This window comes from Aythya marila (assembly GCF_965140915.1).
Source record: "Aythya marila genome assembly, chromosome: 25".
Taxonomy (NCBI): domain Eukaryota; kingdom Metazoa; phylum Chordata; class Aves; order Anseriformes; family Anatidae; genus Aythya; species Aythya marila.
The window spans coordinates 4,390,460-4,415,728 of NC_139066.1; the positions used below are offsets into that span (position 1 = coordinate 4,390,460).

At 45.8% G+C, this 25,269-nt stretch overlaps 2 protein-coding genes across 2 annotated transcripts; both read left to right on the plus strand.

Annotated features, from left to right (window-relative positions):
• The first annotated feature begins 782 nt into the window (after window positions 1-782).
• TOP2A (DNA topoisomerase II alpha) lies at window positions 783-21,349 on the plus strand. The gene is made up of 35 exons (XM_082778821.1): window positions 783-893; window positions 1,566-1,712; window positions 1,811-1,901; window positions 2,241-2,304; window positions 2,825-2,970; window positions 3,437-3,534; window positions 3,863-4,075; window positions 4,290-4,463; window positions 4,654-4,755; window positions 5,216-5,353; window positions 5,532-5,670; window positions 5,930-6,087; window positions 6,473-6,598; window positions 7,088-7,198; window positions 7,290-7,395; window positions 8,060-8,169; window positions 8,937-9,029; window positions 9,506-9,620; window positions 9,926-10,047; window positions 10,914-11,062; window positions 11,641-11,872; window positions 11,997-12,131; window positions 12,267-12,467; window positions 13,031-13,226; window positions 14,553-14,644; window positions 14,906-15,052; window positions 15,145-15,228; window positions 15,362-15,559; window positions 16,515-16,620; window positions 16,922-17,065; window positions 17,506-17,656; window positions 17,791-17,852; window positions 18,160-18,285; window positions 19,356-19,576; window positions 19,883-21,349. Exons 1-35 carry the CDS (start codon window positions 861-863, stop codon window positions 20,027-20,029), a joined length of 4,677 nt encoding a protein of 1,558 aa, XP_082634947.1. The 5' UTR covers window positions 783-860; the 3' UTR covers window positions 20,030-21,349.
• A 2,460-nt stretch (window positions 21,350-23,809) lies between these two features.
• On the plus strand, window positions 23,810-24,885 carry GJD3 (gap junction protein delta 3; the record flags this gene model as incomplete). Its single annotated transcript, XM_082778992.1, has 2 exons — window positions 23,810-23,851; window positions 24,162-24,885. The coding sequence occupies exon 2, from the start codon at window positions 24,169-24,171 to the stop codon at window positions 24,883-24,885; it is 717 nt and encodes a 238-aa protein (XP_082635118.1). The 5' UTR covers window positions 23,810-23,851; window positions 24,162-24,168.
• Between the last annotated feature and the right edge of the window lie 384 nt (window positions 24,886-25,269).

A 25,269-nucleotide genomic window follows, 5' to 3' on the forward strand; every position in this document is an offset into this window, starting at 1 on the left:
GGGACTGGGGGGGTGCAGTGTGGGGACTGGGGGGAGCAGTGTGGGGACTTGGGGGGGTGACACCACAAGGACCATGAAGTCACAGCCCATGGCTCTGCTTCCACAGCCACCAGCCTGCCATCGACTGTCACCACCAGGGCCACCCGGCAGGCTGTCCCGACAAAATGGGGGTTGGAAGGGGGGCTTCAGCCCCAGCCTGGCCCCCCGCCCTGCTCACTGGGTCCCAGATCCTCCCCCAGGCCCTGCCCACTGGGTTCCACTGGGTCCCAGTTGCCTCCAGTTCCTACCCACTGGTTCCCAGTTCCTGCTCACTGGGTCCCATTTACTCACAGACCCTGCTTACTGGTTCCCAGTTACCCCAGACCCCGCTCCCTGGCTCCCAGTTACCCCCCAGACCCTGCTCACTAGTTCCCAGTTGCCCCCAGTCCCCGCTCACTGGGTCCCAGTTGCCCCTAGACCCCTCTCACTGCTTCCCAGTTCCCCCAGTCCCTTCCCACTGGTTCCCAGTCCCCCCAGCCCCCGCCCACTGGGCCCCCCCCGCCAACAACGACGACTGAGCATGCGCAGAACCCATCCGCGCACGGATCCAGCCGCTCAGCACCCTCCCCCCTCCCCCTCCCACTGGCCAACCTCCCTGCCCATCAAACCCTTTCTCCCCTTCGATTGGCTACATTTGAAAACGCGGCACGCCTTGTGACTGGCGGCCAGGCGGGAGGCGGGCACTCCTTGTGTCCCCGCCCTCCAGCTCCTATTGGCGGAGAGCAGGGGACGGCGCGCGGCGATTGGCGGAGCGTTGTGGCGGGCTGGGCGCGGGTTTGAACCGCGCGGGGCCGTTGGCTCCCCTCAGTGCTGCCGCCGCCATGGAGCTCGCGGAGTCCCCGGCGCCGCTCCGGGTGCGTGAGCGCCCCCCCGGCCTCCCTCAGAGCCCCCCCGGCCCCCCTCATCCCCCCCGGGTCCCTCAGGGTGTCCCCGGGTCCCCTCAGGGTGTCCCCGGCCCCCCCCCGCCGCTCCCCGGCCCCTCACAGCCGCCCCCCCCCGGTTCCTCTGGGCCTCCCCCTTCCTGTTAGGGCCCCCCCCCGGCTCGCAACCGCCCCCCCCCCCAAGCTCCCATTGCCCTCAGGGCCCTCTCCCCAAAATCCCCTCCCCCCCGCCATTCGGAGACCCCCAAATTCCCCCTCAAGCTCTCGTCCTGTCAGTCCCATCCCCTCCCCAAATTCCGTCCCCCCCCCAAGGCTCGGAGCACCCCCACACACATTCTCCTCACATCAGGCCCCCCCCAAATTCTCCTCCTGTCAGGTGTCCCCGACTCAGCCTCCCCAAACTCCCCTCCTGTTAAAGGCCCCCCCCCCCCCAAACTCCCCTCCCATCAGGGCCCCCCAAACTCCCCCCAGGCTTGGAGCCCCCCCCACCCCCAAATCCCCTCCCATCAGGGCTCCCCCTGCCTCAGATCCCCCCCCAAATTCCCCCTCTGGCTCAGAGCCCTCCTTTCTGTCATGTCCCCCCAGCTCAAGGCCCCCCAAACTCCCCTCCTGCTCCCCCCTCACCACCTCTCTCCCCTTCCTCAGCCCACAGATGAGAACCCCCGGCTGCCCAAGGGCGATGGCGCCAAGAAGCGGCTCTCGGTGGAGCGCATCTACCAGAAGAAAACGCAGCTGGAGCACATCCTGCTCCGGCCTGACACCTACATCGGCTCCGTGGAGACCGTGACCCAGGTACGGCGGGGCCAGGACCACCCTCTGCGCCCTCCAAACCCGCAGCACGGAGCTAAACCAGGGGGGGGCTAAACGTTTCTTGTCTTTTTTTTTTTCAGCAAATGTGGGTTTTTGATGAGGACGTGGGCCTGAACTGCAGAGATGTGACCTTTGTGCCTGGCTTGTACAAAATCTTTGATGAGATTCTGGGTAAGATGACGCTGTTCTTGTATTGCTGCTTGACTCTCAGGGTGTTTCTGAACCTCCAGGAGGAAACAGAGTTAAACTTGAGAACTCGTCAAGTGTGCTCTTATCTAGTTGCACTGTTGACCGACTAACACAAGCTGTTTGTGGGACGATGGCATTCGTTATTCTAAACCCATTTAATTCAGTCCCAAATTCTCCTTTCTGTAGCACTTGTAGTGCTCTTCCTTTTAACTTACAAAATAGTTGCATTCCAATTTTTTTTTTAATTCATTCTACTGAAAATACTTCATATTTTGTCTTGATTGCTAGTTGAATATAATAAAATTTGTCTTTCTCTTCTAGTCAATGCTGCGGACAACAAGCAGAGGGATAAAAACATGTCGTGCATTAAAGTTACCATTGATCCGTAAGTTCTGCTTTGTTTTTTTTCAGTGCCTTCCCAACTCAGCTGTGTTTTATTTTTCTCATTCAGATACTTTTCTGATAAGTTGATGTTTGTATTAGAGAGCTCTATGTTAAGGACCTGTTCAAGTTAGATCATCAAATGTAATTTACCTGTTGTAAAAGCCTTTTTCTTTGTTTTCTTGGTCTGTTGCAGAGTGCTGAGTTGTGAAGTGACTGCTTTTCGTTGTGTTGTTTTTTCTGTTGTGGTCACTTTCCCTTTCTCGATGTTCTTACTCTGTCATTGAGAATCACCACACAATTTTTGTGTGGTGATCCATTTCGTAGATGGTATCTGTAGACCTGAGACTGGAGGATTTTTTTGTTGTTGTTGACTTGTCCTCCCTCTGCTGGCTGCTTCTGCACTTGCTGAATAGAAATTTGTTCTTGTTGAAATGGTGGCCTTTCCCTAGAGACTTTGTGTGATATTTATTTCATAGCTCAGCCATCTGCAGCCTTAAAAACACACTTTTCCATCCCTCCAGAGAGAATAACACAATCAGTGTATGGAACAATGGCAAAGGCATTCCAGTTGTTGAACACAAAGTGGAAAAGGTCTATGTGCCTGCTCTCATCTTTGGACAGCTACTAACATCCAGTAACTACGATGATGACGAAAAGAAAGTCACAGGTAGGGAAGAGTCCACGGTATATGTTAATATTTTTGAGCAGCCTGATTGATTCCAGTTTGTGAACTGAAGTACCAGTGTGAGTGAGCAGGGGAGCTACTGGGTTTCAAGACTTCTCCTTTTCAGTAAAGGTACAACTAACTGGTCCCTTGCTGCTTTCCCTAAGAAAATAAAATGAAAAAGGGGGCAGGTCCTGATGCAACATGAAAATAGACGAGACCATCAGAGAGAAGTCTCCTTCGTATATTTTACAGTAATAAGGGCACAAACATGGACAAGGAAAATTCCCTTTAATCCCAATTAAATACAGGTTTATAGTCACATTCTGGGTTTGTAGGATGATGATGATGTTCATGGGAAGTCTGCTTGTGCTGAAGTAACTCAGCTCTTGTTCTTGTTAGTCTGGAGTTCTTCCAGATGGTTTTGAACAAAGGGAACAACACGAGCTTGTTTTCTTCCTAATTCCAGGTGGGCGAAATGGTTATGGAGCCAAACTGTGCAACATATTTAGCACAAAATTTACTGTGGAAACTGCATGTCGCGAATACAAAAAGTTATTCAAGCAGGTATGGACGCTTCTCAGTTCAGTACGGTTATACCTGAGTTTTTCCAGATAAGTCTCTTGAGCTTTTATTCCAAAAATCTAGGTGGTGTTTACATTCAGTGCACCACAAGAAGAATAAATTTGGCCCATAGCTACTCCACCAGCAATTATACTTCAAACAGATAATGAAAAGATTGCGCACAATCAGAATCTAATCTTTAACCAGCATTGGTTTTATTATTATTATTTGAAAGAATCTAAAATTCTTCTTTCAGTTTGCTGCTTCTAAAAATTAAGCTAGCTACTTGTGTTTGTTAGACCTTCAACTCATAAAACCTTCTTTTCCTCAGACCTGGACAGACAACATGGGAAAGGCTGGTGAAATGAAACTGAAGTATTTTGATGGAGAAGATTACACGTGTGTCACTTTCCAACCTGATCTGTCAAAATTCAAAATGACGATTCTTGATAAAGACATTGTAGCGCTAATGTCCCGAAGAGCGTATGATATTGCTGGATCCACGAAAGACGTCAAAGTTTTCCTAAATGGAAAGAGGCTGCCTGTAAGTGAGCATCTAAGTGAAACAGTAATGTCTGTATTTCTCATGCCTTTGAAAGAGTGAGATTTTGCTGAAGCAATTTACACCATTACACACAGTGAAGTGAAAACTTGCATGAGTGATTTTTCTGCCTGCTTTTCAGGAGGACGTGAAATAGTAGCAGTAAGTACTTATAGGAGCTGTTACAAATGAGTTCTCTGCTTTCATCTGTATGCAGGTCAAAGGATTCCGCAGTTATGTGGACCTCTATCTGAAGGACAAAGTAGATGAAACGGGTAATGCACTTAAGGTTATCCATGAGGAAGTAAATTCTCGGTGGGAAGTGTGTTTGACTTTAAGTGAAAAAGGCTTCCAGCAAGTCAGCTTTGTCAACAGTATTGCCACCACAAAGGTAACTCTTGCTTATTTAGTCAAGTTCATGTCATATTCTTCATCACTGGTATTCTTAGCTGTTTTCAAATGTACATTTGTTAGTGAAAAACACTTAATTGCTTAATGTGCGAAGACCACGCTTAACGTTTTAAATAGACATGCATGTATTGTTTTCAGTGGAATCACTTCAAGGTCCCATTTTCCCTTAGGGTGGCAGGCATGTTGATTATGTAGCTGACCAGATTGTGAATAAACTCATTGAAGTTGTGAAAAAGAAGAACAAAAACGGAGTTGGAGTGAAGCCATTTCAGGTACAGTGTTGGAATTTTCCCAGTGGAAAGCAAAACTCTAGTGTTGTTGCACATTGTGGTTAGATTAATGTGTTACTACATTGCTAATATACATTTCCATTGTAAAGATGATATATAGCTAACTACAGATTACAGAAGCCTTATATAGTCCAGTTCAAGCCAACTAATGATATTCTCTGTTGAGCTGAAGTATTTTGTAATCAGAATCCTGTTAAGTCAGTGTGAATGCACTAAAACTTGGTATCTGTTAGATGACATCCCAAATCATATAGCATTGCTTGTGAATGTCCATTATCTGTCCTAAATTGTGTCAAAAGACATCTAGGAAAATTCAAAAACACAGGGATAATTGAATTTGTTCTCCTCACTGCATGATTCTGACAGGCGAATGTCAGACGACGCTGCTGTTACAGGGAGATGAACCTGTGTCATTTGTACTGCTTGTCTTATTTAACTACAGGTGAAGAACCACATGTGGATATTTGTGAATGCCTTGATTGAAAACCCAACCTTTGACTCTCAGACTAAGGAGAACATGACTCTGCAGGCAAAGAGCTTTGGCTCAACATGTAAACTGAGTGAGAAATTTATCAAGGGTGTAAGTATTGGTATACACAGATAATCCAGGTGCCCGTAAAACTGCATCTTCTGTTTAATGTGGCAAATAGCTATAAAGTTATGGCATGAATTAAAGTACGTAACTTAAATTCTGACGTGGTTAAAGTTTTTCCCACAGTTGATTTTTTTTTTTTTTTTTTTTTTTTTTGGTATTGCAGGCAGTTGGCTGTGGCATTGTTGAAAGTATCCTAAACTGGGTAAAATTTAAAGCTCAGACCCAGCTGAATAAGAAATGTTCAGCTGTGAAACACACGAAGATTAAGGGCGTTCCTAAGCTGGATGATGCCAATGATGCTGGTAAGTGTTTTATATCCTTTGTAGCCAGTTCACTCAGAAACAGTTAACATTTGTTAGTTAGACAAATGAAACAACTGTCTCGTAAAGACAATGAGAAAATCTCTAATTATAGTTTACCCTCATTTTGTGGTCAGTCATACATGCAGTGCAACAAAACCTGTATGTTTTAGAAGATGTATATTCTCATGCAATTTGTGGGCATACAAGCCTTGATTTCATTTCTTAATTGGAAAATTGACTTGATTTTTTTTTTTTCCAGGCAGCAAGAATTCTATAGATTGTACACTCATTCTGACTGAAGGAGACTCAGCCAAAACACTGGCTGTCTCTGGTCTAGGAGTGGTTGGTAGAGACAAATATGGAGTATTTCCCCTTCGTGGGAAAATACTCAACGTCAGAGAAGCTTCTCATAAGCAGGTTAGTGGGAAAATCTTTATGTGCTGGAAGATGTGCTATGCTTCATGTAATGCAGTGTGTTTTAACTGAGTCACTACAGCTGAACACCTGGAACACTCATTTGTAGCAGGTAGTCTATTAAAAGTATGAGTCTAGTCTCACCTTCAGCCTGCCTTGCTGATTAAGCAGGAATATTGAGTATTTGTTTTGTGGTCTAGGAAATGTTTAGAATGATCTAGAAAAATTTAAGCATTAAGATTTCAGTTTAGAAATAATAAAACTTTCTAAATAGGAAAAAAGCTGGAAAGGCAGAGCACAGTCAGAAGTATAGGTGCTGGATAATCTGACTTTTTTGAGCTATAGTCTGTCTGAAAGAAAAGGTTTTATTCTGTGTGATCTCTTCCAGATTATGGAAAATGCTGAAATCAACAACATCATCAAGATTGTGGGTTTACAGTATAAAAAGAACTATGAAGATCAAGAATCTTTAAAGACTCTTCGCTATGGAAAGATTATGATTATGACAGATCAGGTTAGGTTCACTAAAATTCAAAATTGGGGGGGGGGAGGGGGGGGAGAAAAAGCACTAGAATACAGAGGAAAGAAGAAAATGCTCTTTCTCCCACTGCCACTGTTGTACCTAATTCTCTACATTCATCCCTCTTTATCGTTCTTTGTTTTAGTGGGTCATAATGTGTTATAAGATACAAAACAGAACAGATAAAGTAGAGGTAGAGTAGCATCACCAAATTGCTAAATATTGTCTCTCCAGTCTGCTGATACAAGGTCCTTGACAAGTCCTTGATACACTTTTTCACAACAATTGTGTAATTGTGCTTTTTTTTTTTTTTTTTTTAACTTTATCCTAACTGAGTAGCTAAACAGTGCATGGTCACATCTTTGAAAGTGAAAGTTAATAGGGTTAACTAACTTTAACTATAAGATCATCTTCTATTAGTCTAACAACTGACATTTCTATCGTGTCCTTGATTAAAGTGACTTTTTTTAAAAAACAAAACAGGATCAAGATGGATCTCATATCAAAGGTTTGCTGATTAACTTCATCCATCACAACTGGCCTTCTCTTCTAAGACACAACTTCTTGGAGGAATTTATTACTCCCATCATAAAGGTAAGGGTTGACTAGATGGTAAGGTGAGTAGGAATTCATTGGTCTACATCTTCCTCGCATTCCACAGTTAACCTATATAAATTCATTATAGGCCTCTAAAAACAAAGAAGAAATTGCATTCTACAGCATTCCGGAGTTTGAGGAATGGAAAAACAGTACACAGAACTACAATTCCTGGAAAATCAAGTACTACAAAGGTTTGTAGAAAACATCATGTGAAGAAGTCAAATGAACTGATATGATTCAATTTAGTTAGCCCTGCTTTTGCAGGAAGGGTTTGGACTAGGTAATCTCCAAAGGCCTCTTCCCTCCTAAACTATTCTGATTTACAAATGGATGTGGTCTAGGATCTAAAAGTAAGCAAGTCATAACCTCTAGATGGATGAAATCTCAAAATCATAGTACAACAACACTATTGTAGATATATGTTCCCTGCATCCTTTTAGGTGAGCATGCTTAGCTTTGATGTTTTTTGTTTTCCCCAGCACAGTCCTTGTGTGCTGATAACGCTGTAAGCTAAGTGCTTACTCCAGAACTACTCTATACTGATAAGCAAGTTGCCAACTGCAGAACAATGGCTGGGTAATGAGAAATCATTTCCAATTTGTAGTTATTAATTTCAGACATCAGAAGATCCAGACAGTCTCTAAAAGTGCAACATAAAACTGCTCGATTGTCTTTAATTCTTATGCTTTGTGTTACCTTACATCCCATTTAAAGTAATTTCAATTTTAAGTACGACTACCTTCATGCTGTATTTATATGGCTCATCACAAGAATTAGACGTAGCAATGCCTTTCTTTGAACTGCAACTTAATATAAGCAAGAAATTAGTAGGATTAACTAGTATTGACTCTGCAGGTTTGGGTACCAGCACGTCAAAGGAAGCTAAGGAATACTTTGCCGATATGGCTAAACATCGAATTGGCTTCAAATATTCTGGTCCTGAAGATGATGCTGCGATCACCCTGGTAACTTACACTTGATTTAATTGTTGACTTACTACCTTTGGTATTCTTCTGCTTAAAGTGCTGTGTGTTTTCTCTTAAAATGCTCTCAGAGGCCTTTGGGCTGGGGATGATCTCTTTGTTACCAAGGCTACAGCTTTAGTCTAACCTGTAGAAGCAAGCCTGTCCACAGACCTCAGGCCAAGAGCACTCTTTCAATGATGGTTTTTAAATATAGCTCAGAACAAACTAATCACTACAAACCAATTGACATTTTCAGACACAATAATGAGTATTCCTTTAACATCTTTCTGCATGTTCTGCTGCAGTTTTCTCCAAGCTAGACCTTCCCTTTTTCCCTGAGATTTTTTTCTTGTAAAATGGTTCACTGGTGGATTAAAACAGTCCTTGCTTTTGTGAGCTCCTTCACCTTCAGTAGACATTGACTCTTAAGCATTCTGAGCTATTAGACGATGCCAAAAACTAAGCTTTTTTTCCCTCAAAAATATTAATAGGGAAAACTACTTTTAGTTTTCTATTATTTTGTTAAAACTTCATAAAGCTAAGCTTAGCTACTGTGTCTCAGACCAGTGGAAATGATATTCTTAATACAGTTAACTTCAAGAATCTGGTATTGCATTTTTAGGCTACAAAGTCAGCCTGTTTACCATGTTCTTTCTCCTGGTTAAACTCTTACTGTATACTTTCCTTTTCCTAAGTGTTCCAATAGGGTACACCAGAGAATGTCCTAAAACTGAGCTTTTTTTTTTTTTTCATTTTGCTACATGTAGGCCTTTAGTAAGAAGAAAGTAGAAGAGCGAAAGGAGTGGCTGACTAATTTCATGGAGGATAGAAGACAACGGAAGCTCCATGGCCTGCCAGAGGTAAAAGGTTTACGCATACAAAGGAATTTGATTTCCTTTCTCTCCCTGGGGCTGTTCTCGGTTTCATTACAACATGCTAGAGCTGTACACAGCTTTGAGTCAGTCACTGGGTTATGGGACAGTTAGTTATACTGCTTCAGGATCTTGCAGATCAGCTTCTTTTTTTGCATCTCATTAGTATAGCCTGGGTCAGTGGTCCAACAACTTGTTTCTTTTTTTTTTTTTTAATTTTTCAAATTACTTTATCTATGAGGAAATGATGACTTGAGCAGGACTGTACGAAGACTTTCTCAGTAAAACAGGCCTGCTTAATGGAAAGCATTGTTTTATTTTTTCATGCTGAGAATGTCATCACTTAAGCTGTGTTTAGCTAGTTGTACAAGGAGCTTCCATTTTAATGAAACTAGCCAAGTATGAGCTAAGAAACATGTTAGACCTTGTTAAAATTAAGGCAGTCTTGCATCTGTTTTCCTTAGGAATACCTGTATGGGAAAGATACTAATTACTTGACATACAACGACTTCATCAACAAGGAGTTAGTCCTGTTCTCAAACTCGGATAATGAAAGATCAATCCCATCACTGGTTGATGGTAAGTAATTTCAAGGTAGTGGTTCTGTATAGTGTATTTCCCCCAGTTTAACGAATGACGTTTTTTGTCATATTATCAGAATCAGGGTAACCCACTGAGTTTTCTGGGTTGGTGTTCTAAACTCAAGTTCCTGCTGCCCAAGTTTTTTAATCTTTTGGATTAAATATCTTGTCCATTCTGTAGTACGTTGTCTCAAAAAATTAACTCTCGTGCAGAATGTTTAGGTCTATAAGTAATTATTAGTTTCTACAGAGTGGAAGCAAAGCGAAATGTCTGTTCTAAACACAAGGTCTTTTTCTGTACAGGTTTGAAGCCAGGTCAAAGGAAAGTTCTGTTCACGTGTTTCAAAAGAAACGATAAGCGGGAGGTGAAGGTTGCTCAGCTGGCTGGTTCTGTAGCTGAGATGTCCTCATACCATCATGGTGAAGTAAGAAAGTGTACTCATTGTGCAAAATGCTTTAAAAAAAATAAATAAAGCAAAAAAGAGCCCTCGTTCCACTTGACGGTTAACATGCCTCTACTGCGGAATTAGATCTTTGAGTATAAACACCAGAGTAAAATGTCCGTATGTCATATATCAGTTAGTCTGCTTTTAATTCTTCAATTATTAATTTAATGAGATAGGCAGACTGACCAATCTTACCTATACCTTATGGGAGTATGTTTCATTCAAGAAAGCGGAACAAGAAAAACCTGCTTTACTTGCAGTAGGTTTAGGAAGATGTTAAATAAAGCCTTTACCATGGTAAGGAGAAGTTAAAGACTAAAACAAGCTTCCTTTAGGAATCTCATAGAACCTTTCATCAGAGGTTCCAAGTCCAGGCAGGTAGCAGTATGCTGCAGGTCATTGGAATGTATTTATCCAGACTTAGATGGTCTTGGGAGTCAATGGTTGGTAGAATTAAATGACAAACACATTACTGTAGCCTCTTTAGGGCTGGCTTTTCCAAGGTTACCTAATACTTTTTACAAGGAGTAGAAACTGTCCGCTGCATCAGGTACACTTGCCTTGGCCAGGAAGAAACGCAGGAGTTCTTAAAAAAGACATGGGAATATATGAGTAGAGGTTACTGTATTGACTAAAAGCTGTTCAGGAGCTTTGCTCTTTCTGTCAGTTGCTGCTATTTTACGTAGTAATAACCAAGTGTGTTTTCAGTGAGAATTCCATTTATTATTCAGTAGCCAAATTTATCTCCTGTATCAGTTCTGTTCTTGGAGTAAATCTTCCCTTTAATTTTGTCCTTTCAAGGAAGAATTCTGCAATTTTTAACTGTGACCCTTCCTTTATTGCAGGCATCACTGATGATGACTATTATTAACTTAGCTCAGAACTTTGTGGGCAGTAACAACCTCAACTTGCTGCAGCCCATTGGTCAGTTTGGCACAAGGCTGCATGGTGGGAAAGACTCTGCAAGCCCTCGATACATCTTCACAATGCTCAGGTCAGCATTAAAATTTTCTTGCTCTTTTAAACAACTTTAGCATGTTACAGGACTCCATTTAACATTGCTTAAAATGAAATATGAATTAATGTTTTGCCTTTAAATCTCTGAAACTTGGACCACTTGAATATGAAAGAGTGACAACAAATTTGTGACTTGGATTCTAGATTTAGATCTGTGAGTGTGGTTGCCATCCCACAGAAGAGAAAGGTATAGCAGAGAATAAGGAAATGGGAGCAAAAAACAAGGGAGACATTTATGTAGGATAATAAGAAATGAACTTGAGTTGGGAGAGGTAAGCTATAGTATTTTATAGTACAGTGCAACATCTGACTTACATAAAGTACAAACTTTGGGGGCCCAACATATTCAGTGGAACCAGCAGACACTGCCGAGATTGCTTAAGATGTATCTGTGCATCGAGTGTTACTCTAGAAACCTAGTTTCCTAACATAGACGCTGAGGCTGCATGGATAAGTTGGTTGATATGAATAACCCTTAATTATTTGTTTCCTCTAATTTTTGAGGGTGGTTCTTGTGTAACAAGAATTTGAGCTGAATTCTCTTTTCCATTCTAGCCCACTAGCACGGTTGCTGTTCCCACCAATGGATGACAATGTCCTGAAGTTCTTATATGATGACAATCAACGTGTGGAGCCAGAGTGGTACATCCCTATTATTCCAATGGTGCTGATAAATGGGGCAGAAGGGATTGGTACTGGCTGGTCCTGCAAGATCCCCAACTTTGATATCAGGGAAACTGTGAATAATATCCGCCGTCTGATGGATGGAGAAGAGCCATTGCCAATGGTAATGTATTTCAACCATGTCTTGCTCGTTAATTTATTCAGCACATGTTGAAGCATTTGATGCTTTTGTTTTTAAGGATTTGCAAGGACACAAAGCTGAATCCAATGTTCTTTTTTTTGCTTAGCTTCCTAGTTACAAGAACTTCAAAGGCACAATAGATGAGCTGGGACCTAATCAGTATGTGATAAGTGGTGAAGTGTCTATCCTTGATTCTACAACCATTGAGATCACTGAGCTGCCTGTCAGAACATGGACGCAGGTAATAAATGCTGAATTTGCCTTAGGAATGTATATTTTGACCTGTAAAGCAAAAAATGGTGATTTGTAAGTTTTTTTTTGGAGCTCTCAATCTCCAAGGAAAACATGGGTGGTCTGACTTGGATTCTTTTCTCAGACTTATAAAGAACAAGTTCTGGAGCCAATGCTGAATGGGACTGAGAAGACACCCCCTCTAATCACAGACTACAAAGAATATCACACAGACACAACGGTGAAGTTTGTAGTGAAGATGAGTGAAGAAAAACTAGCTGAAGCCGAAGCAGTGGGTTTGCATAAAGTCTTCAAACTCCAAACAAATTTAACGTGCAACTCCATGGTATGTAATAGACTGCTGAAGAGAGTTCTCATTTCAGGTCAAAGACAACATGTACAGCTGCCTTTACTGCTTCTAATGAGAACGTGCTTTCAGTAACCTATTCGCTTTGATTTTTCTGCTACTACTGGTTTTAAATCAGCTTTCTAAATATACCTTTAAAGGGCCCGCTACCAAGCCTGTCTCTTGAGCTAAGATGGCTTGGTTTTGTCTGAAAGAGTCAAAGTGATCTGAAATCACTAGGTCCACAGAGACCTCTGTTGTGACAAGGACACTGCCACTGAACGTCTGGACTTGGACAGTGTTTGCAGCTTGGCGGAAGGTGTTTATCCAACAGATAGCTTTAAGATTCGAGTAACTTTTGCCTACTATGTGTTTCTTTTAAGAAATTCAAAATTCTAAAATTGTCTCTGCTGTGTTCAAAAGCTGAAGTAATTTCTGAAATGACACTAAGGCTTTATAATTGCTTAGTAAGTCCATTGTGCTATCACATCTGGGTTATAGATGATTTTTAGTTGCTTTGAAAATCAGTTTTATGATCATAACACCTTTGTTCTTTCATCTAGGTTCTTTTTGACCACGTTGGCTTTCTCAAGAAGTACGAGTCTCCCCAGGATATTCTTAAAGAGTTCTTTGAACTGAGGCTCCGATACTATGGTTTGAGAAAAGAATGGCTTATTGGAATGCTAAGTGCCGAGTCTGCAAAACTGAGCAACCAGGCTCGTTTCATCCTGGAGAAAATAGATGGAAAAATTGTGATTGGTATGCATTGCTCTTGGTTCTTTGGTTTAGGAAGCTGGTAGAAGAGCTAGGTGCTCCCTTGAGTTCTGTCAGCACCCTCTCAGCCCCAGCCTGGCTCTTCACAAAACACACCACAGCTTATCTTTCTGTTCCAGTAACATGTAAGAGGAAAATGCTTGGCAGAGGTCCTTCATCTATAGGGCATTTATGTACATGTTAATTAAAGTGGGGTGCTCATACAGCTTTCCTACTGTGTGTTTGACGCTATTTTGAAAGGAGAAATATTTTTTTTAGTACTTTAGCAAATGCTCCTATCTGTTTCTGGCTCGGTAGGAACAAGAGTTAAGTACTAGTAGGGTTAGAAAGGGTTGTCTGTCTGTCTGGGTGTTCTGTTCAAATGCATACTTGAGAGCCCATATCTTTTCTGTGTTATCTTTGAACCTCTGCAAAATATTCTGAATCGTGTTTGGTCGATTGGGGTTTCAAAGTTAGAAAAGACACGTTAGCTAGCAGCATCTGAGAATCATGAGCTAGAAAAGAAACAGATCTTTGTTTCCAGCATTCAAACTTTTCAATCAACTTTTCCACCTCAGTCTAAAAGGCAGTCTGTATTTCACTTGCATTTATGGAGGACGCAGCTAGACAAAGTGTCATAAGATGCTTTGTGGTTTGTGTCTGAAGGCAGCCCAATGATCCCAACAGTCTGTGTCTGTTTGACTTGACTGAGGAGGAAAAATAATTCCCTTGAAATGCATTTTCTTGGCTTTTTGTAATAAGCAGTTCCAAGGCTGACAGAGCTGGTTTCATTTGTGTTTGTGTCTCATGGTTGATTGCTTGTGATACATTAAAGAGCAAAAAATTCCAGCTGAAGCATTTCCATTGGCTGGAACATTTATAGAATAAATTTCCCAGGTGATGTCTAATGAGGTGCAAGCTCTACCGAAGCCTTGGAGTCATATCAGGTTTTTTTTCTCCACCTGCCTGCCTATTATCATAAAAGCATTCTGATACCATCACACTTTGTTTTTTTTGAAATTCAAAAACTAAGGGCTAGGGAAATGCATGTATGGAAATGAAGGAGAAAATATTTAAAGTGCTCTGGCAGGTGTTCCTGACAAGTACAGGAGCAACGCCGAGCTAACAAATCACCTGCTAAGTAGGAACTTTTTTGATGTTATTTTAGGCTCTACCACGTCCCACCTCTTGATGAGGAAAGGCTATTTTAGATCCCTATAAGAGGCTGAGCTGTTACAACCATAGGATCCAAAACTTTTAAAGCTCCTCTGGCTTTCCTACCAGTGATTTGTAGTGGTTGCTAACTGACAATTCTGAAATGTCTGTTTATAGAAAACAAACCCAAGAAAGAGTTGATTCAAGTTCTTATCCAAAGAGGCTATGAATCTGATCCGGTGAAGGCTTGGAAGGAATTGCAAAACAAGGTAATACATCTTTCATCCTCTAAAGTGATCAGAGATGGGGGACAGTCCAGAAGATTCAGAATTCATAGGAAGAAGGTTGAGTTGTGGTAGCAACTGAGGCTTTCAGAAGCTATAACTTCACCTGTATCCATTTCTGAATTGTCCTAGAAGAGTCTAGTGCACCATAAGCACATAGAGCACCTGCGATTCAATGAGATTTAATCAGTAGTCCTACCACTGTATGTAGCTATATTTGTTGCCAATGCTTTTTTTCACATTCAGGAGGAGGAAGAAGAAGAAGAAGAGGATGAGAGCAACAAAGAATCAGCTGCAGCTACCGGACCAGATTTCAACTATCTACTGAACATGCCCCTCTGGTATTTGACTAAAGAGAAAAAAGATGAGCTCTGTAAGCAGAGAGATAACAAAGTACGTTCCTTCCTTTTCTTATAAAAGCATGGTATTATATTTTTATGGTGGATTAAACTATGTGACTCATTCTCAACTGTGGTTCACTTTAGGAAAAGGAGCTGGAAAACCTGAAGTGCAAGAGTCCCTGTGACCTGTGGAAAGAAGACCTTGCTGCCTTCGTTGAAGAACTTGATGTATGCCAATGTTCAGTGTAGTCTTATCAGCAACTTCAGTGTTATCCTGCAAAGGCTATGTTTTGTTTTTATTTTCAGTAGTATGTTTGTTCTGTATTCTGATGGTTGTATTGTTTTATGCTCAATTCTGCAGGCAGTAGAAGCCAAGCAAATGCAGGATGAGATGGCAGGGATAGCTGGCAAACCTTTAAAGGTAAAAGGAGGGAAAACAAAAGTGAAGAAGGCACAGCTGCCAGAAGTAATGCCATCAGCTCATGGCATAAGGGTTGTTCCTCGGGTAACTGCAGAAATGAAGGCGGATGCAGAGAAGAGAGCTAAAAAGAAAGTAAAGGTAAAAAGTTCCAAACGCTTGATCTTTTATTACATCCTCTTCAATACAGAAGGCAGTCCTAAAGAAATACAAGTTCTTTTTGGTTGAACTTGTCCTAACGAAGCAGTCATTGTCTGCTTTCTGGGAGAGGAACAGAATTTTAGGATATGGGACACGCTGTAAACGGATGTTTCTCAGTCTAAAGGAGAGCAGACTCACTAACATCAGGAGATGGCTTAAAGGGAGATCTCTTGGTAACAGCATATATTGCTCTCAGATGGGCTGCAGAGGTGGCTTAGAAATGAAGAAGCAGATACAAGTAAGGCTGTTCTAGGTGTGTTGGGGATTTTATAAATCCTTTAGCAGGCAGGAAATACAGCTAGTAATTCTCTACTCTAGAACAGCCTGTGCATTTCTCATAATGCTTTCAGCCACTTCATGCCATTGTTCTCGTTATCATGGAGATGAAGATTTAATTCTTTTACAGGGCTACTTGAAATTATGCCATTCGGCCATTTGCAGCCTAGAAAATGAAAATATCCCCACACCTGTTTTGACCTGTAAGCCAGACACATTGCTCCTTTCCTACAGATGGTTCCATCCAACCTTTTTTTTCCGATTAATTTGCCTTGTTGATTTAACCCACCCTGTTTAAAATCTGCATCCTCGATACACCCTAGAGCCTCGTGGGCTGTCAGCACACAAAGGCAGTACCAAAGCACACTCAGGTGTGGGGACAAAGTTCCTGTTTTTGTTAGTGTTGGATTTTGTGTTTTCAGTCACTTGATCCGGGGTTTGTGTCTGATTTTGGCCGTAATCTGTTTTACACACAGTTCGTTTCACAAACTCAAGATTTCTTGCACTGCTAACTTTTGTACATCTAAAATAAGCTGTCCCCTTTCTGCATTGCTCTCTACACCTTTTCAAATTGTGGGAGTTAACTCACTACCTATTTGATATCTGCTTTTATCTTCAGAGTGAAAAGAATGAATTAGATGAAAATCCAGAAGGAAACTCATCAGGGGATAAGGAGTCTTCAAGCCTTAAGCAAAGAGTAGCGCAGAAGCGTAATGTTGTTCAAGGTAAATACTTTTTTGTGTTATTCCATCAATGGAAAGTGAGGGGAAAGTTTGTCAGTTTGGTTATCTGACCTCTTCCTGAAGTGGTGAGTGACATCTAGGACTGGTATGTTTGGAAAAACTAGGTGAGAAACAAAGTGATTCTGGATAACAGTCAAGCTGGTGACATGATTATTGGTTTTCTTTGACATTTAAGCCAGAATCCTCTGAGTTTATTGATATATTTCTAAGTTGAGCTTGAGCTACTGATCCTGAAGCACATATGGAGGTCTGCTGGTTCATCCTGCTTCCTGATATTTTTCAGGTACCAAGAGACAGGCCACTCTGCCATTTAAGCCAGTAAAGAAAACGAAGAAAAGAAACCCTTGGTCTGACTCAGGGTCTGATTCAGAGTCTGATGATTTCGAAGTGGTTCCTCAAAGAGAGAGAGTGGTTCGCCAAGCAGCAGGTGAGTGGAGATACAAATGCAGAAGAGGAGCAGTCTGTGGAGGAGAAAATTGAACAGACTGTTTAGAGAGCTCCCAGAGTCTGACATCTCAGCCAAAAGTCATTTTTAAAGGCTTATTTTACTCCATGTAACAACAAAGTACTTCTACTATTTGAGCAGATTTTCACAATGATATTATTTCAAGGAAAAGCAGAAGTGGACAAGTAGAGAAAATCAGGTTATTGATTTTAATTATGCAACTGTCTTAGCAAATCAAACGTGCTGTTGGTAAGTGTGCTCAGAACACACTTGCAGCTTGGAGTCTTCTCACTGTCAGTCTCAATATCCGCTTGTTTTTATTTGCATCTCTATTTTTAATAACTGCATCTAAAATATTGGAAAGGGAACCAAGCTGAATATTACCAACTGTGTAAAATGATACATCTGTGTTATTTCATCAGCCAAAATCAAGCCCATGATCTCTTCGGACTCGGATGAAAATTTCATCAGCTCAGATGAGGAGTCTGAATTTCAGAGGCACAGTGAAGGCAGCAGTGAATCAGATACGAACTCAAAAGAGAAACCTGCTCCCAAGCCCCGAGCTGCCCCAAAGTGAGTATTTCTCCACGTAATTGCTGACAATTAGTTGTGCTTGTGGTGTTAATGTTACATAGTAATAGTTTTTTCTTCAATGCACCTGTTTAGTGCATCATAAGTTAAAAAATACTTGGGGTTTTGTATTCTAGGGAAACCAGTGAAAAAACAGCTAAAGCTCCCAAGCAAAAGTCAGTAAAAGGTGATATCCCTGGTGAGTACAAACCCTTCTAAGCCTTGCTGATTTTCCTAAAACCTTATGAGAGTACCCTGGATGCTCCAACCAGTGCTTAATGCTGACAAAGGCAGATGTTAGTCACATTATGCAAAGAACTTTGATGCTGGGGTGCAAGCCCATTTTACTGGACAAGGCTTTTTGTCTGGTTCTGACTTGAATTTGTGATTAATCCAGTTTTAATAGTTGTTACAAAGTTGCACACAGTAATTCTGCTCTAATGTTTTAGCCAGACAGAATAGATAATTTAACTGTCTCAGTCTTGCTTTCTTCTTTCTCTATTCAGTCAAAGTCCAAGATGTTGCTGACGAGAATGTGAGTCAAGCTCCTGCAGGTCCTTCTGTCTCCATACCTCACAGTAAGGCTGTACCTAAAAAACCTGCTGCAGCTAAGAAGGCCAGTGCTGCTAAGGGTAAGGAGAAGTTGAGTCTTTCAGAGCTACGTAATCATGTAAAGGTATTTTTCAGATAGCTCTTATTCCTGTGAGAAACAACTCTGAGTGGTATCTCGAAGTGTTTAGAGGACTGAATAGCTTGAGTTTTAATTTCAGAGAAGATCTGAGGTTTGTGGTGAAGGCTGCCTAATTGTTGTCACTTCTAAAGAAGCTTGTTTCCAAACATGACGTGTTATAGTTTATCTCGGACATGCTTGAAAGGAGTAAGCTCTAGTTTGGGAACAGGAAAAGTAAATGCTTCCTCTAGCGCTACGTAATACTCAGCAGAAATAATCTGAGTGGAATTTGCCCTGCCGTCAACATTCTCTGTCTTTTAGGGAAAAAAGCTACCTGGCAGCTCGCTTTCCAGGAAGAAGAAAAGCTTCTTTGGGGTAGCTTGGTCTGTTTACTGCTGGTTCAGACTTCAGTCGAGGGCATTTGAGTCAGGTTTTGTGAACTTAGACACATAGAGTCTTTGACAGACTTTGAAAGCTGTTTTGCATATTCCGTTACTCGCTGGTTTTGATCGCAGCAGTAAAGCAGTGCCTTACTTCACAGCTGCTTTTTCCACTTCCGATTTCAGAGAAAGCCTGTTGTCATTCAGCAGTGGCTTGCTCACTTCGTCTTAGCTTGGAGACACGCTTCAAGATGCTGTTAAAAATGTCAAAACAAGGATAAGAAAGAACTCAACAAATAACTGTTTAGTGTAGATGGTACAGTCCTTCCCTGTGCCAGAGTGTTGAAGGCATAAGACTGGCTACACAGCCGTGAGGCTTCAGAATTTGCAGGTCCAAAATGGTCTGTATATTGCATTGGGTACATTTTAATGTGATCCTCTAAATGTAGAGGAGCTAAGGAAGGAGATAAACAACCTCATTTCTCATAATCTTGGTAAATAGCTGTCTTTCTAGAAAATGATGCTTCAAAATGAGATGACCTGCGTGCTGACCTTGCAGCACAGTGCAGAGCTGTATTTGCTTAGGAAGGAAGATGTGTGCACGAGAAGAGAAGCAGCAAAACAAAAGTTTAAACGCAGAATTCTGTTTCAGATAACCAGCCGTCCATCATGGATATCCTAGCCAAGAAAAAGGCTGTGCCAAAATCCAGCAAGACAGCAGTGAAGGAGGAGCCTCTGGATTCGGATGCTAGAGCAGCGGACGCCAAGAAGCCTGGTCCGACCAAGGGGCGGAAAGTTACCAAAAGGCAGCCGAGTTCCTCAGATTCGGATTCAGATTTTGGTGTGAAGCCTTCCAAATCAGTTGCAGCAAAGGTTTGTATTCTACCACAAGTTAGTGCCAAGGGGGTACAAGAGTCTGGTGTCAGTTATTCTGGCAGAAAAATTATGGTGGAAGTAAAACCTCCAGTGCAACACCCCTTTTCATTACTGGATGGGGGGGAGATGGGTAAGAAAGGGAAGGAAGTCAGGCAGAAATACTCGTCCCAGATTGTTGGTTTGATCTCATCAGGCTGAACAACAGCCCTACCTGTGACACAGAGGTGTGTTTTATGCTAATTGGATGTTAACCTGTTTATGCTCAGGTTCATGATTCACTTCTCAACTATGCTTTCCCTCCAGAAACCCAAGCAGGAAGACAGTGACAGTTTTACTGCTGAACTAACTGCTCGCGCAGACAGTCCCACAGAAGCCGCACCCCGTGCCAGGCCAGGACGTCTCAAGAAGCCTGTCCAATACTTGGAGTCATCTGATGACGACATCTTTTGAATTTTTACGAAGTTTTTATACTATTGATCTACGAAGTTTCTTTCAGCAGAGCCCTTAACAAGCTCTCACCAAAGAACATCTCAGACTAGGAAGTCTTTTTCAATGAATTTAAGCTTGTCTAAAAATGTTTAATACAAGTGAATACAGATCTATTTTTTTTATTTTTTTTTTTAAATTCAGACTTGTTTAAATAGGAACACCCACCCTTTCTCACAGCGATGTGCCCAGCCAGTGCTGATGTGCTTCCCTTTTACCCATTAGCTAGCTGGAAGGTCCGGGTGAAATCTTTTGACTCTTTGTGGTCATTTTAATATCAAGGCAGATGTTTGTATATTTCAAGTCCTGTCAATTACGCTTGCCTAGATTATTCTCTATCCTAATTATATATCATCTTTAGATATCTTAAAAACTAACATGAAAACTTTTAATGTCACTAACACAGAGACTTAGCTGTGAGGTGCAGGTATATAGAACTCCAAGCTAGTGTTTTTCTTAGTCTTTTATGTCTGTGCAAGCCCCTGTTGCTCAACTTCTGCCATGTTGAGTTTTAGCTTTTGCTTTTTTTTCACTTCAGATTTGGTAACGGAGGTTTGTGCAGACTTGCCTCCACACTGTGCTCAGTGTTGGCAGTTTTATCTTCTGCCCTGCTGCCAAAAACCCTGCGTTCAGCTAGTTCAGCCCAGAGGTCATCCTTAGGTAAGAGGCGCTGGTGCCTGCCAATGTCTTGTGCCATTAGCCGGGTGTCTCTTGAGGTGCCAGCTGTTGGCGAGGAGGGGAGCTCAGCAGCAGCTGGAGAGACAACTCTTTGTCATCCGGGAGTCTTTGATGAAGGCAAGCAGGCTGGTTATTCCAACGTACACATTGCAAAGCAGCAGGTTCCCCTGCCCTGGGCTCCTCTGCTGCTGTATTTGGCACTACAACAGGCTGCGGTACAGAACGGGCGCTCCGCAGCGGGAACCTTCTCCTGCCACCTTCCAGGGCACAGGGGGCTTCCCCTGAGCACCTACAAGTGCAGTCCCCTGCCTGGTGGAGCCCCTCTGTCACCTCCCTGCCCTTGGGTGTGGAAGGTGTCCAGCACTTGTCTTCCTCAGCAGAATCTGGGGGCGAATCATCTTTCTCATCCCCTCGGCTCTGTATTTCAGGGGTGTAGAGCTCATCGTCATTTCTTCCTCATGGAGCCATTTCTATGGCACTGAGTGTTTGTTTCGTGACCCTGTAAATATTTTCTGTGTTTGTTGTTAAGCTGTCCTTTTAACTATTTACGTAATAAAAGATTTTTTTACTTGAGCTTTGTTCAATAAAAGGAGTTGTCCATTCCTGTCTGTTCTCCCCATCCCTGGGGCATGGCGTGCTGGTGGAGCAGAGGGCTTGGGGTGAGCACGGCTCTGGGCATAGCTTTTGGTACCCAGAATCATTTGGGTTGGAAAAAGCACTTTGTGGGGTCGTTGTGCCCTAAAGGCAGGATGCACCACTTGTCATTAACCCTTCTTGAGTGGTTCAACAGCCAGAGGGGAAGGGGTGCAGCCTTCCCTGCTCTCCTGCCCCTGAGCAGATCAGCACCCACCCTTGTGTCATCTGCAAATCTGGAGTTGTGCTGTCACCCCCAGCCAGGAGCTGCGTGCAGTGCATGGCTCTGACCAGAAACAAGGTGAGGGAGGTGCTGAGGAGCCGCAGCGTGGCCTTGTCCCCAGCAGGATGGTGACGGTGACGTGCTGCTGCCAACTGCTGCGGCAGGGCAGGCGGTGACTGGTGACAGCGCACCCGGATTGCAGTAGGCACCGCTTCTGCTTTCCCCTGGGGTGCCTGCGGGGAGCTGCTGCTCCTGCTCCCTGGGTGCTGCTGCATGGAAGCCCCTCAACCAGGCCCCCTATGGGAGCGGGGCTGGGGGTCTCCCCCCCAAAAACAAAAACACCTTCCCCTCTTCAGCTGCTGCGCCCCACCGGGGGCGATGCCTGCGGCAGGCTCAGGTGGGTGCTGCCCAGGCTCCTTCCTGCCAGTCCCTCACCAGGACGCTGCGGCTTTACAAATCCTCCGACCACCGCCTCGGCTCTGCAGCTGAGGTTTTTCAAGCGAAAAATTCGTGGCAGTGCCCGAGTGGCTCAGCAGCAGAGCCCAAGTGCCGCAGGTTCTGCTTCAGCAAGGCACCGGCGCTGCTGCAGGTGAGCCCAGGCTGAAGTTTCGGAAACGCTCAGCCCTCCGGAGCTGGTTTTTGCTCTCGAGGGCTGTGCTCCCTCCGAACAGGCTCTCTGGGTGGGAGCACGAGCACGGCAGGATTTACAGCCCCCCCTCCATGCCATGCACCCCCAGTGGGCTCTGTTCCAGCTGAGGCCGGCTGCGGGCACACTGGGACTGTCTGCGGGCACCTCGCGTGCGTTCTGCCACGGCAGGTGGGGAGGAAGCAGGCGCTGGGTGCCTTGTGGCGAGCAGCAGCTGGGGACACGGGTTCCAAATCCACCAGCACAGAGCTCGGCCACAGCCCTGGCCTCGTGAGAAGCATCAGCAGCAGTCCCCGCAGCAGGAGGGATCGGGGTCACTAATGAAGCCAGGGGAAATGAGCTGTGCTGCCTCTGCATCGCCAACAGCCTGGCAGCCCTGCAGCACTCGTGCACCTGGCTCAGCTGCCCAGGACCCTCAAACCCTCCCGGGGTCCCCAGGTCCATGAGAGCACCCTGAGAGCATCGTGCACGAGGCTGAAATAGGGGTGATGTGGGGCTGCCAGCATGCAGCTCACTGGTGGTGGCTCCTGGGCTGGCACCAAGGGACAAAGGACCTCGTGCCGTGCCGCCCGCATTGCCCCACGTCCCACCCCGGTGATTTATGCACCAAGGGGGTGCTGCTGGTGCAGGAGCAGCCGCCAAACCCGGCACCCTCCCCGTCTCCACCGGCCACCGAGCTGCCGCCGGGCACGGGGCACCATCGATGCCACCGAGGTGCTTTGCTGGAACCCAGTCAAGTGTGGAAAGCGCCGTCAGATTTTCCACTGCCGGGCTCTGGAGAGCGTCTCCGGCGCGTCCCCGCCGAGGGGCTGTGCTATTTACAGCTCCTCGCTGCGAGGCTCGGCCGCACGGCAAACGGGGCCGTCTCTGTGGCTGCTCCGCTAACCCCGGTGTCACCCCAAATGTGTCCGGAGAGCTGTGCGTGCGCAAACGGTGTGTGCACCATCGGGTCTCCATCCCAAAACGTCCCTTATGGGGTGGGGAGGAGGTGTGGGGGTGCTGAGTGCTGTGCGCAGGACTCTGCAGTCACCGACCCACCACAGGGACCCCCCCCCCACCAAGGGGTGAGGGGGTCCCCAGGGTGAATTGCACCAACCTGGGCTCTGCTGCTCTCACTGGAAGGGGAAACTGAGGCACGGTGAAGGATGTGGCTGCCCCTAGGGCACGACTGGCCCAGCCGCTGCACCCTGGCCTGGGTGGGGAGGAGATGCCAGCACCGAGGAGTGAGGGGCGCTTTTTTTTTGGGGGGGGGGAGCTCACTGGAGCAAATCAGCACCTTGGCATTCGGGGTGCCCAAAGCACAGGGGATTTTCTGCTTGGGGGAAGCCTCTGCCCCCCACACCGTGCTGCACCCCAGGCTGCCGCCGTCCACCCTTTGTCCTTGGGGGCCCCCCCCCCACCAGCAGAACCGAGCCCTTCCCTCCCCTCCGGGCGCCCCTGCGGCCGCTCTGCCTCTTTAAAAGGACTCCAGGCGTGGCTGCGGGGCTGTCATCCTGTCCCTGCTGGACCAGGGACCGGACAGCCCCGGACAGCCCCGGACAGCCCCGGACAGCCGTGCTGGCACGCTGCGGGCAAGCGGGGACCGCAGGCACCACGGGGACCGCAGGTACCAGGGCTGACCTTGTTGGGTTGGGGGGGTCACAAAAAGAGAGGGAGAACAAAGGATGGGGACCCCAATAGTCCTGACCCTACTGGTGTCCTTACTGGGGGAGCGAGGAGAAGCTCGGGGACATTTGGGGACATTTGTGCCACCGGTGGGCTGGCACTGGATGAACACCCTCATAGGGGATGGGGGGCTCGGTGGTGATTTGGGGAAGGCGCTGAGCCCTCCGGGGGGGGAGGCTGCGTGCCCGCTGGGGGTCCGTCCCCATGGGCACGGTGCCCCCGTTCCCCGGTGCTGACCCCCGGTCCCGCAGCGTGGCCATGGGCGAGTGGGGCTTCCTGAGCTCGCTGCTGGACGCGGTGCAGGAGCACTCGCCCATGGTGGGCCGCTTCTGGCTGGTGGTGATGCTCCTCTTCCGCATCCTGGTCCTGGCCACGGTGGGCAGCGACGTCTTCGAGGACGAGCAGGAGGAATTCGTCTGCAACACGCAGCAGCCGGGCTGCAAGCCGGTGTGCTACGACGCCGCCTTCCCCATCTCCCACTACCGCTTCCTCGTCTTCCACGTCGTGGTGCTCTCGGCGCCCGCCGCCCTCTTCGTCATCTTCGCCGTGCACCAAGCGGCCAAACCGGGGCGCGGGGGACCCCCGGGGGACCGAGCCCGTCGCCTGCAGGCTTTCTACGTGGGCAGCGTGGTGGCGCGCATCGCGGCCGAGCTGGCCTTCCTGCTGGGCCAGGCGCTGCTCTACGGCTTCAGGGTGCAGCCCCTCTTCGTCTGCCGCAGCCGGCCCTGCCCGCACCGCGTCGACTGCTTCGTCTCCCGGCCCACCGAGAAAACCGTCTTCATCCACTTCTACTTCGTGGTGGGCTTGGTGTCGGCGCTGCTCAGCCTGGCCGAGCTCGCCCACCTCCTGCGCAAGAGCCGCGAGCCCCGAGCCCCCCGCTGCCCCCGGCCAGGGGAACGGGCACCGGCCCCCGGGCAGCCGGCGGGGGTCTCGGAGGAGCCGTGCCCCCCGCCACGAGGAGCCCTGGCCGTGTAGCCTGGTTGGGGAGGGAGACAGGGATGCCATCGCTGGCACGAGTTGGGGCCGTTCTCAGCCGTGGCTGTGGTGGGGAAGCGGCCGCACTGTGCCCCCCCCTCCCCGGTTCCTGTTGTGGGCGGCGGATGGGCCTCACCCGGCGGCTGCTGGAAAGAAAAACGGACAAAAAGGAAAACAAACAGGTCCCTGACACCCCCTGCTGACCCCCCCACTCCAAATCCCAAAGTCCTGCTCCGGCCACATGCCATGAGCGCGCCGGGGCTGGCCCCCGGCACATGGTGGGGGGGGGAACGGGCACGGCTTTTTGAGTGCCGGTGGGACCCCAAAGGACGTCCCCAGCTCAAATTTTGGGGCCAGACAAGGCTAAGGAGGGCAAATTCCCCC